Source organism: Cyprinus carpio, chromosome A9, assembly GCF_018340385.1.
Source record: "Cyprinus carpio isolate SPL01 chromosome A9, ASM1834038v1, whole genome shotgun sequence".
NCBI classification, from domain to species: Eukaryota; Metazoa; Chordata; class Actinopteri; order Cypriniformes; family Cyprinidae; genus Cyprinus; species Cyprinus carpio.
Genome location: NC_056580.1, coordinates 31,041,777 through 31,055,527, shown reverse-complemented (window position 1 = coordinate 31,055,527; position 13,751 = coordinate 31,041,777). Strand labels below are relative to the sequence as shown.

At 34.5% G+C, this 13,751-nt stretch overlaps 1 protein-coding gene across 1 annotated transcript in view; it reads left to right on the top strand.

Annotated features, from left to right (window-relative positions):
* The window catches only part of LOC109102834 (E3 ubiquitin-protein ligase SH3RF3-like), a 41,510-nt gene extending 28,458 nt beyond the window's left edge, over nt 1-13,052 (top strand). Inside the window, exons 7-10 of the mRNA XM_042764477.1 lie at nt 1,729-1,952; nt 4,666-4,913; nt 10,599-10,936; nt 12,293-13,052. Coding sequence (XP_042620411.1) covers nt 1,729-1,952; nt 4,666-4,913; nt 10,599-10,936; nt 12,293-12,461 — 979 coding nt within the window. The 3' untranslated portion in view covers nt 12,462-13,052. The remainder of the gene's footprint in view (nt 1-1,728; nt 1,953-4,665; nt 4,914-10,598; nt 10,937-12,292) is intronic.
* The last annotated feature ends 699 nt before the right edge of the window (nt 13,053-13,751 follow it).

Below are 13,751 nucleotides of genomic sequence, written 5' to 3'. Positions count from 1 at the left end.
CTCACAGAAACTGATGTAGGGTGTCACGGTGTCTGTGAGCTCATCCAGATCAGTGTCTTCGAAGCAGGCTTGTAAATCCCGCTCTGCTTCATTAGTCCATCTTTTTACAGATCTCACGACAGGCTACAAACCATGGCAGTCATGTGGTTAAGGCAAGATAAGATATAACTACAGCCAGATTGTCCTGCTGAGCATGCGCACAACAATATTGCATCACAGTTTATTACTATATTAGCATTATTGTAAGGTTAGGTTTAGGGTTGGGGTTAGGTATAGGTATAGGTGTAGACATTAATAAAACACAACCTGATAGGTAGCTAATATAATTTATTGTTGTTTTCCGGCCATAGCTGTATCCCTTCTTGCCACAACCTGATTAGTATTATAGTTTTGGCATTGACTCAGCAGGTGTTTTTTATTTGTTTTCGCAGTTAACAGGCTTTTAAACAAGTCTCAGATTAAACGCTGGATCTGCTGCAGTTTATGAGCTTCATGACTTTTTAGAGTTTTGCAAAAACGGAATGATCAAGGTCACATGATGAAACACTGTTTACATTTTTTTTATATATATTTAATTATTTATTTCATAATTAATTTATTACTTGAATAATAATTATTTTTAATTAAATACGCTCACACACACCTTAAGCAGCCAATCAGCATATTAGAACGATTTCTGAAGGATCATGGACACATTTTCTGTACAATCAACCACCTGTTAATGGCTGTAGTTTTAAAATTAAATGTTCATCGAGCATATTTGAGTTTCCACAGGCAACTGAATGGTTAAATTCTTTATTGTTTCCTGTGGATTGGGATGCAGGAATGAACGACTGTGTCTGCTGGCATTTAAAGCTTCATGGTGTTTAGTGCTGCGTTAATCAGACTGTAGTGACGGTGATTCACACACAGATACGAGCCGCTGTAAGAGAAACAAACCACGTCTGGATGAGAACCCACCGCACAGAGACACCTGAGGGAAAATCATTCCCAGATACCCAGAGCTGCGGTTTAATGTGTTTACACACGCAACACCTGTCTGTTAACACACACTCACGCACGTGCACACACACATGCACACAATCACTCACACGCACTCACACACACACACACACTCACGCACGTGCACACACACACACACACACACACACACACACACACACACACACACACACACACACACACACACACACACACACACACGCAATCACACACACACACACACACACACACACACACACACACACACACACACTCACTCACACACACTCACACACACACACATGCACACACACACACACACGCACTCACACACACACTAACACACACAAAGACGCACACAAGCACTTTTAAAAAAAAATAAAAGTAATTTTAAAAGTGAGATTTTTTGACCTGAAGTCATGCAGAATAAATAAAATCTTCAAGTTTTTGTTATAATGAATGTAAATTGTGAATGAAAAAAAAAAACCACAAACATGTAGAAAAGTCAGTTAAATTCTTTGATAATAAAATAAACAAAAAACTTCAGGAATTTATGGAATTTAATGTGAATTAATTGTAATTATTTTATGTAAATTTATTTTATAATATATCGGCGTTTGTAAAAGGACAGATTTGTCATTACAGAAGAAATAAAGCAGCTTTAGATGCTTAACCTGCAGGAATAATGTGAACGTCTCGTTCGGTCGTGATTCCTGTGTGACTGCGAGTGTGTGTGTGTTTCCGCAGGGCTCCGTTCGCCGTCGGTCAGACGCGCTCGTGTCTCTCTGGAGCGGCTCCTGGATCTCCGGGCTCCGCCGGTCCGTCCAGTCCGGTCCTGATGGCGTCTGCGTCTGCGTCCCGCTCCAGCACGCCCCTCAGCAGCCCGTCGTCTCCGCAGCTGCACCTGAAGAACTGCCTGCGCTTGTCCAGCCAGCAGACGGTCAACCAGGCGCGCTCCGCCATGCAGCTGCGTGAGTGTCTGCTGAAACACACTGTGTGTCATTACTGGACAATACACTCAGAAGAGTCATGATTACTATTATTATTAAACTGTAAAGTAACTGTAAAGTTAATAACAGTTATAACGTATAAAATGATAATTATTTATTATTATTATTATTATTATTAGTGTTGTTGTTTAATCAAATTATAAAAAATTTACAAATAAATAAAGAAATATCATTATAATACTATTAAACTCTAACATATTTAATAATAAAAATGTTACTGTAAATAATAATAATAATTATTATTATTTAACCAAACTATAAAAATTAAACAAATCAATAAAGAACTATCATAATAATACTATTAAACTCTAACATATTAAATAATAAACTTTTTATTGTATATAATAATAATTATTATAATTATTATTTTATCAAATTATAAAAATTAAACAAATCAATAAAGAAATATCATTATAATACTATTAAACTCTTACATATATAATAATAAAAAATTTACCGTAAATGATAATAAGAATTATTATTATTATTTAATCAAATGATAAAAATTTAACAAATCAATAAAGAAATATCATTATAATACTATTAAACTCTAACATATTTAATAATAAAATGTTTTACTGTAAATAATAATAATAATTAATGTTTTTATTTAATCAAATTATAACAAACCAATATAAATAAATTAAACAAATCAATAACGAAATATCATTGTAATACTATTAAACTCTAACATATTTAATAAAACATTTTAATGTAAATAATAATAATTATTATAATTAGAAAATTAGAAAATAAAATTATATTAAAATTAATTATATTATAAAAATTAAGAATGATAAAAATTAAACAAATAGATAAAGAAATGTCACTATGACACTAGTGTACCGTAAATAATGTAATAACACTGAAGGATCTGAGGATCCTCGAATGCAAACTGAACTGTCTAAACTGTTTATTCATTCATGTATATAATCATTTTTCATTGAATCATTTTATTATTCCATTTAATCATATCATCATTTATAATAATAATTATAGCCATTTATATACTCATTTCATTGATTCATTAATTGATTAGTGATATATATTATTATTGTTTTTTTATATTAGGCCTTTTTTCCATTGTTGTTTATTCATATGACCGTGTGTTTACGGGCTGTTTGTCTTCGTGAGTAAGAGATGAACACGAGGGAATGGTTATGGGATGTTGGATTTGTGCTGGTCAGATGAAGTCACAATACAGCTGAGATTATTACACCGGTTTGATAGCAGTTAACAGGTTGTGGTGTTGTTGTGTTGTGTTGTGCTGCAGACGGCAGGAGTGTTTCTCGTGTGTTAGCGTGACGCTCTGTAATCAGTTCAGGTCAGATAGCGGCGCATTACGCGCTGAAGGAGCTTGTTAAAGTGTTTTCCAGCTCAGATCAGATGTCTGCTGTAATGAAGGCCGTGTTGGCAGTAATTGCCGGGTTGCATTCTCGCAGCTCTTGAACTTTGAGGAGCGATGTGAAGCTCGTGCAGCGGCTCAGAGCGACGGGACGGGATCCCGGACATCCTTTACTCACTCATGATGATCTGAACCCACACGACTGTAGCCTTCCTGCAGAGTCTGATCAGTGCATGACCTGAAGATGATGTGTGTGCAGAGGGATGCTTTGGATGAATGCAGAAATGAAAACAGGGATGCATGACTTGGGAAAAATGAATTGCAATTTAAAATACGATTTGAAAAAGATTATTATTATTTTTATTTTTTATTTTTTTTAAAGGTCCAGGTTTGCTGGTCTTGTTTGTAGGGCTAGACAATATTCAAATAAAATTATTCTTATCATTATTGTTGATGATGTTGTTTTTCTTAAATGCAATTTTTTTATATATAGTGAAATATTACAATAGTAATATTTATTTTGTTTAATATTTTTATTTAGTGGTAGTAATACTAATACTACTAATAATAACAAGATATAAAAACAAAAACTATATTAGCAGTAATATACAAATAATCATATATATTATTGTTGTTATTATATTAGATTAATATTAATATCAATATTATTACTGTTACTCAATAAAAATAATAATCAAAGAAATATCACTTTAATATTATTAAACTGTATTTAATAACAATTTTAATGTGTATTATAATACTGTTATTTATAATCTAGTATAATGTAAAAACAATAATATATTTTTATTTATAAATAATATAATAATAATTATTAATATTCTTACTGTTATATTAGATTATTAATATTATTATTAATTCTCAGTAAAAAAAAAATAAACAAAATAAGAATTATATTATTATAATAATTTTCTGTAAAATAAAGAAAAAGTAAAAAAAAAAAAACAGTACAGACTGTAACAACTGTAAAGTTATGATACTAATATTTATAGCTAGTTAAATCAAGCTTTTATTTTGGCAGAAAACCATATGGAGGGTTTCCAGCATCTGGTTTATAATCACTCATAAACTCATAACACATGTAGTGAAGAGACACGTGAATACAGTACAGCGCTTGACTCTGAAACACGCATGCGTTTCATCAGTCTGATAACTGCAGTAGTTTTGGTTTTATTCTGATTGATCGTGCAGTCCTAGTTCGGAACGACTATCAAAAGGTTGTTTTTGACAAATTCATCAGTTTATGCACCAAAGTTGCATTGATGATTGATCATGTGACTGTCTGTGTCTGAATGCTGTTTCTGTTGTCAGTGCACAGTCCTCCGGTGAGCAGCAGCCCTGAGCGTCCGACTGCATCTGTGACGCCACTGCGACCGCAGGCCAGTCCGTCCCGCTCCCCCTCGCGGCCCCTGTCCATGACAGCGGCCCCTCAGCCTCACGCCGCCTCCGGACGGCCCCTGAGGCCCCTGAGCTCCGCCGCCATCACGCCTCCCAACGCCAGCGCCGCGCACCTGAACACAGCAGACCTGCACAGACTCGAGGACAAGAAGCTGGAGAAGGTCAGTGCTGAAACTATTACAAACACGTCTGTTCATAAAATACAAATATTACAAATAAATGAAACATTTTAACTAAACAAAGATTCAACAAGTTACTACGGCAAGTTGAAGCAGTAAAATTACTAACTGGAAATAAATAAACGACTAAAACTGAATAATTTTTTTTTTTTTTACCTAAATAGTCAAATAAAAATAAATAAATAAAAATAAAAATATTAGCACTAGATATCACAGAGGACAGTAAATAAATAAATAAAAACACTAAATTAACTTCTCTCATAATTGCCACAAATGTTAGAGTGAGACATTTATTTATGTACTTTATTTACTTTTTTACTTATACTTACATCAAGCTTTCTGTCTCTCTTTAACTGTATAAAACAGTGTGAAACTGAGTCTACAGCAAATGCAAAAGTATTTGTAAATAATATATAAAATATTACACAAACAAGCTAGAACAGAGACCAGCACATCTTCATTTCTTATTTATATTTTACATAAAAATTTAAAAACTGTAATAATTTTTAATGTAATATAGTTGGATACAATGCGAGATTTACTTTAAAAGTCAAGTTTGATTTTTGGCACTTTGTGCCAAAAAAGAATATGGAAAGAATAAATAAATAAATAAATAAATAAATAAAATAAAACTGATTTCATAAGGCTTTAAAATGCATTTTTGTTCAACTGAAAACATTTCTTGATTTCAATAAATTAGACATACTTTTTGATTAATAAAAATCCAGATAAAAAAAAAAAAAAAAAAAATGCATTTGGGGGAAAAATCTGAATTTAAAACAGATTTTTATGGGGTCCGAGACAGATTTGACGTTGCACATCAAGTGGTGACCAAACACTGCACGTTTAGTGTGAATAAATGATTGCTGATGTAGCTGACGTGAGCAAATCAGCAGTCAGTCGATCGATGGATCAGTATATTTCTATCAGATGTATTGTGGTTATTATGTTCCAGTCTGGATGACAGGCGTGATCTCATGTAGTCTGAGCGAGTGTTAATTATGGGCTGTTAATGAACTCAGAGTGTAAATATGCACAGCAGGGATGGCCAATGTCAGTTATTTTCTTTTCGATCCGATACCAAGTACTTTCAAGACAAGTATCAACGATAACGATACCGATACCAATACCGATACTCCTATGAATTTTTTTTATGAGTGATTGTATAGTGTATTTTGATGTTTTAATATTAAATAAACTGCAATAGACATGACTTATTTTTTGCTACAGAACACTGTTAATCAAATAAACACATATAACAACTCATATACCAAAAATATAACACGTCACACAAACCTATTTCAATAATTGTCACATACTATTTCAACATTACGTCGGTGTTTGAGATGTAACAAGAGAATGTTGACATTTTCCTCTTGAGCCTGTTTCTTCTCTGACTGATCAATAATTCTCTCTGAGGGGACACATGATGCAGTGATCCCAAGATATGGTTTTTGTTACTTTGCTGAGAGCCGGGAAGGTTTGTTCATGGTTTCTCCACCAAACTAATGGGTCTTGGTTTCGGGGAACTACTTTCTCCTCTCAGTTAGACAATCACTGCTTCCTGATTGTTATTTTGCTGATAGATTCTCTGAGTCAGAATCCTCCCATATGCCTCGTTTAGCTGTAGCTGAGTCACTGATGAGGCACAGCCCTGTATACTGTACATACAGTATACTGTACAACGACATACACTCACATCAGATGTTACTCAGAGGTAGACTCACACTCACGGGACGCTGCACTTACTCACAATCACAAAATAACTGTATTTGCATGTGCTTTAAAGTCTTGCCGATTAAACGTTTTATTCATGTGCTGTTCTGACGTGCACTTTTTCTGAGTGCATACACCAAACAGCGCCTGATCACTTATCTTCCGAGTCTGATTGCGCTAATACTGTAAAAACACACAAGGTTTACATATAAACACAGTTGTTATGTCTAAAGTGAAAGTAAAGAGTTGAGAGAGAAACGGATGCGTCCCTGTGTACCAGAGGCCTGTAGGTCTTAAAGTGACAGCAGTCTAATAATACTAAACATGCTGCTGCTTGTCATTAAAGGAATAGTTCACCCCCAAACTACAGACCTGTCATTATTTACTCACTCTCATGTTCTCCCGAAGCTGTTCTGTGCTGAACACAAAAGAAGGTCTTTTGAAGAATGTGGGAACTAAACAGCTGTTGGTCCCCATTGACTTTGATAGCAGGGAAAATACTGTGGAAGTCACCAGCAGCTGTTTGGTTCCCACGTTCTTCAAAATAACAGAAGAAAGAGAACTTGAGAGTGAGTCACTGGTGACAGAGTGTTTTCCTTTAATGTTAATAAAACAAAACACAGAGAAAATCACTCGCTGCTCTTTACTGAAGAGCTTTAATACAGCTGCTTACACGTGAAGTGTTTATAGTTTTTATAAATTCTTGAATGCTACTGCTAAATACACCTACTTTACCTGAAAAATAAAGCACTGTTTGTTTTATTGAAAGTGAAAAAGTGAAAGTGACGTGACATTCAGCCAAGTATGGTGACCCATACTCAGAATTCGTGCTCTGCATTTAACCCATCCGAAGTGCACACACACAGAGCAGTGAACACACACACACACTGTGAACACACACCCGGAGCAGTGGGCAGCCATTTTTATGCTGCAGCGCCCGGGGAGCAGTTGGGGGTTCGATGCCTTGCTCAAGGGCACCTAAGTCATGGTATTGAAGGTGGAGAGAGAACTGTACATGCACTCCCCCCACCCACAATTCCTCCCGGCCCGAGACTCGAACTCACAACCCTTCGATTGGGAGTCCGACTCTCTAACCATTAGGCCACGACTTCCCCAAAGATGTTAATCATGCTAGAAAAATGATAGCAACATGCTAGTTACTTGTAAATCATGCTAGCCACATGCTAGTAACATGCTATTCATGCTAGAAACATGCTAGCGACATGCTAGGTACTTGCTAACATGCTAGCAATATGCTAGGTTCTTGCTAATCATGCTAACAACATGCTAGTAACATGCTAATCATGCTAGAAACATGCTAGCGACATGCTAGGTACTTGCTAACATGCTAGCAATATGCTAGGTTCTTGCTAATCATGCTAGCCACATGCTAGCAACATGCTACTCATGCTAAAAAATGCTAACAACATGCAAGTTACTTGCTAATCATGCTAACAACATGCTAGGAACATGCTAATCATGCTAGAAACATGCTAGCGACATGCTAGATACTGGTTAACCATGCTAACAATATGCTAGTTACTTGCTAATCATGCTAGCCGCATGCTAGTAACATGCTAATCATGCTAGAAAAATGTTAGCAACATGCTAGTTACTTGCTAACCATGTTAACAACATGCTAGTAACATGCTAATCATGCTAGAAACATGTTAGTGACATTCTAGTTACTTGCTAATCATGCCATAATTGTTAACCATGCTAGAAACATGCTAGTCACTTTCTTATCATGCTAGCAACATGCTAGTAGCATGTGAATCATGCTAGCAAAATGTTAGTAACAGGCTAATCAGGTTAGAAACATGCTAGTTACTTGCTAATCTTGCTCGCAATATGCTAGTAACATGCTAATCATGCTAGCAATATGCTAGTGACAGGCCAATCATGTTAAAACGTGCTAATCATGCTAGAAACATGTTATCAACATCTAATCTATCTACATTTTCAAACTTCAGGCTTTTACAGCTGCTTTAAACTTTCAGGCTAGGCTTTCACAAGCTAACCTAAAGTGTGTCTTGACGAACTTTTTTATCTAGTTATGTTTGTTCATTTAATTTCTTGAATGCTACTGCTAAATACACCTACTGTACCTGAAAAATAAAACACTGTTTGTTTCAATTGTAACCTAAATATCTGCCAATCTTTTTTATTTTATATTTTGTTACCCTGTAAGGCAACAAGACAGACAACATGCAAAATAAAACCAACATAAAGAATCGTGATTTTCCTGAAGAGAGTCGTGATCTGATATTTTTTCCGTATGGCCCGTAGAAGTTTTCAAGGTGGATAACAGGCTGCTCTTCATTTGTTAAACACAGCTCACTCTTCTGTGGAAACTGCACTCATTTGTTCATGTTGCCTCTCCAGCAGCTGTTTAAGTCCTGACATCTATCTGTTGAAGCTTCTCTGTTCAGCAGGTGAAAGATCTCCGGAGACGCTTTTATTGCATCTCTACCCACCCAGCCTTATGCACTGCAGAAAGCATAAACACACCGCTGCGTTGCATGTTCTTCGCCCTATTCCTGCATTTGCCAGTTATCAACAAAATGACAGGACAGTTAGATATGACCTTGAGCTGAGAATCACATGGTTTCTGAAATGTTGCCATTACTTGGCTTCACAGTCAGCGTACATTTAGTGAATTTTTCCGGCTAGGGATCTGGTCACGTGGATCAAGAGTCGTGACAAGTGCAATAAATCCTCTGTCTTCTGCAGCTGAGATGGGCTGCAGGCGCCTCACAATCATCTCTCATATGCTTCTTGTGATTTCTGATGCTCTCTGAGAGTCATCTAGAAAATACAACACACACATATATATGTATATAATTTATGATGATAGTAAAACTCTCACAGGTATTACCTGACACTTGAACTACTGTACGTAATTTATTTAATAAACAAGCCTTAAATGATTTCATTACAGATTCCAGGTAAACATAAATAAATTAATAAAAATCCTACCATTTAAACTAACATGTCCAGTTTAAATCTTTATACTCAGATGTAGTGTAATATTCTGCTCCCCGTGAAATCTTCATACCTGAAACTATCATTCCATTTTATTTTTTCTTGATTTTAATATCTAAAAAGAATTTCTCATCAATTGAATTCTTAAAACTTTACCAACTGAATAATTTATTGAAATGTTTACATTTAATAATGCCATATGAAATCCGGTTTAATTGTACTCAAATATTTTATGTTTTAATTTTTATGGATTTAGTTTTGATATTTTAATGCAATTTTAATAATCAAAAAGCAAGTCTCATCAGCTGAGTTTATAAAACTTTAATACGTTTTTACAATAATAAGGCTCTGAAATGGATTCATTTTCATTTTCAAATTCCATTTTTTTCCATTTAAATTCCTGTGGGTTCCATTTAATTTTTCTGGATTTTGTTTTAATAATAATAATAATAATAAAAAGTCCCTATGAAATTGTTTTATTTTTCCAAAATTAATATTTTCTGGATTTCATTTGAATTTTTCTGCATTCTTTTCTAATAATGTAATTAAATTTCAATTTTTAAAAAGCATTTAATAATTTATTTACATTTTATTTTTTATTTTTTCCCATTTCAAGTTCCATTTTGTGGATTCTGTTTTAATAATTGTATAAACATTTTAAAAATTCACAAAACTTTGACAATTTATTTTTTCTGGATTTATGATTTAATTAAAAAAAATATTATCAAAAAAAGTGGTGATGGCATTAAACATTAACAATGTAATTAATCTTTTAAAATGTAATGCAAACAAATGCAAAACTGTTCAAATTGAAAAATAAAGTTTTAATAAGTATTATTATTACTAAGAGAAGTACATTCTGCTGTACAATAGTAATGTATTTCTGTCATAATTAATTTGCATGTGAGTTATTCATCAGCATCTGGATCATGGTGATGTTCTTCTGTGTTTGTGTGTCTCTCACAGAAAGAGAAGAAGAGCAGCGGTCTCCTCAAGCTTCTCTCCGGAGCCGCAGCTAAGAAGAAGTCCCGGTCTCCGCCGTCCGTCTCTCCGACCCACGAGTCCTCCTCGTCCTGCTCGGTGCAGGGGGCCATGGCCCCGGAGCTGCGGTCAGCCGGGGGTCACGGACGAGCCGGGTCCTGCCCCATCGAGAGCGAGATGCAGGGAGCCATGAGCATGGAGCCGCTGCAGAGGAAGAGCGGCTCGCTGGACCTCAGCTTCTCTGTGTCTCCGCCGGCGAGACAGCCGTGTTCCTCCTCACCGCTGGCCGTCCGACCCGAACCCAAGCCTTTATCTCGAGAGAGGTCAGTCCCTGCTCCTGACCCGGCTGACAGATTACCATTACAACTCAAATACTCAGCCAAGTTAAGATCAGAAGGCACATTTGAATGCATGTGTAGCAAGCAATGAAGAAAATGACAAAAATGTTACACTTTTGATTTTGTGCATTTTAGTTTAAAAATAAGTGCACTTGAAGCAGCAGGTTTGTTTTTGAACAGTATTTTACAACACGGTGCTGTTTTGGCGCCCTCTTGTGGACTGCAAAATCTGGTGCGTTTACTAGTATTGAAATTATTAATTATTATCTGAAGATATTTCATATTTTTACACTACCAGTCAAAGGTTTGGAATAATATTTTTTTCAATGAAAGTAGTCTTTTTTATTTAATCAAACATACAGTTAAAATTGTGAAATATTATTATAAAGTAAAACAGCTGTTTTCTGTGTGAATCTCTGTTAAAGTGTAATGTATTTCTGTGATGTGCAGCTGTATTTTCAGCATCATTACTCCAGTCTTCAGTGTCACATGATCTTCAGAAATCATTCTAATATGATGATTTGCTGCTCAAGAAACATTTCTGATTATTATAAATGTTGAACACAGTTGTTCTGCACAATATTTCTGTGGAAACTGTGATATATTTTATTTTTCAGGATTCACAGATGAATAGAAAGTTCAGAAGAACAGCATTTATTTGAAATAGAAATATTTTGTAACATTATAAATGTCTTTACTGTCACTTTTGATCAATTTAATGTGTCTTTGATGAATAAAAGCATACATTTTTAAATTTTTTTAATCTTACTTACCCCAAATTAGTGTATGACTGTTTCCACTAAAATTACCTCGAGCAGCAAATCATCATATTAGAATGATTTCTGAAGATCATGTGACACTGAAGACTGGAGTAATGATGCTGAAAATACAGCTGCGCATCACAGAAATAAATTACACTTTAACAGAGATTCACTTATTTTAAACTGTAATAACATTTAAAAAAAATTACAGTATTTTTTATCAAATAAATTCAGGCCTGGTGAGAAAAGTTTTTCAAAAACATGAAAAAATCTGAATTATTTCAAACTTTTATTATTGAATTATATTTATTGAAAAATTCAAAATAAGGTTTTTCATGTCCTAAATATTGTTAATTTTTTTTTAACTTAATTTCAGCAACTTTGTGTCATCACTAATGAACATTTTCTCAACATTTACTCATTTCAACCCCTTCTGCTAATTTACTGTTATTTATTTATTTGATTTTTTTTTTTTTGTGTGTGTGTGTGGAAGACAGAAGGAGATTCTTATGGTTCTGGTTTGAATGTTTGACGTGTTATGATCTGTTGAGCGTCTGGTGTTCACGTGTGTCTCTGTCAGGTACCGTGTGCTCGTCCCGTACCCGCCGCAGAGCGAAGCCGAGATCGAGCTGAAGGAGGGAGACATCGTCTTCGTGCACAAGAAGCGTGAAGACGGCTGGTATAAAGGGACGCTTCAGCGCACCGGCCGGACGGGCCTCTTCCCCGGCAGCTTCGTGGAGAGCTTCTAGAAGAGCAACACCAGCCAACAAGCTCCTGAGACCTGGAGGACGTCCAGAAGAATCTCCCCGGGTCTCCCGATGAAGACGAGCACAAACACGAGCATCTTTACTGCCATCAGATCCTGACAGAAGCTCAGAGACCTTGGGAAATGATTCCTGCAGCTGCTCCTGTGTGAGATCTCCCGTTCCTTCAGTACTTTAATCTGAACGATGACGACACAACGAGGATGTGATTTATAGCACATGATAAGATGTGAATGTAGGAGTGATGCATCTCACAAAACCTGGCAGGAGTCATATCTCACACCAAAATCAAGAGAAGAAAATAAACTAAAATATAAAATAAATAAGCCTAATCTGTAGGACCAATAGGAATTTTTTTTTTTTTTTTTTTTACATCATTTTGGATCATTTTCCCACTAGATTTTCATTATTATAATGCAAAAATAATAATAATTAAAATATATATCATTTAAATCATAAAATATTAATACATCATGTAAGTATTAGTGTAGTCATGGCTTTATGCTCATTCAAATAAAAATCATGCAATACAAGAAATATGTTAAATGTGTTAAATTTGATTAATTGTGAAAATAATGTGACAATAATATTATAATTTTTAAAAATGATATATTATTAAATTATATAGAATTTTTAATATATATATATATATATATATATATATATATATATATATATATAATAAAAATAATTATAATTTTACATATAGATAGATATACACTGAACAAAATTATAAACGCAACACTTTTGTTTTTGCCTCCATTTTTTATGAGCTGAACTCAAAGATCTAAGACTTTTTCTATGTACACAAAAGGCCTATTTCTCTCAAATATTGTTCATAAATCTGGAGAAGTGCTCACTAACACACATTTAGACAGATTTATGAACAATATTTGAGAGAAATAGGTCTTTTGTGTACATAGAAAAAGTCTTAGATCTTTGAGTTCAGCTCATGAAAAATGGAGGCAAAAACAAGTGTTGCGTTTATAATTTTGTTCAGTGTATATCTACCTATATATATATAAAATGCTCACCAAAACTATATTTAAAAATACATTTTTAAAAGTATGATTTCTGAAGATCATGTGACACTGAAGACTGGAGTATTAATGCTGAAAATACAGCTGTACATCACAGAAATAAATTAGATTTTAAAATATTTTTAAATTGTAATAAGTCACAGTATTACCATTTTTACAGTATTCTTGATCAAATAAATGCAGCCTTGGTGAGCAGAAGAGACATTAAAAATCTTATTTATACTTTTGATTAGTA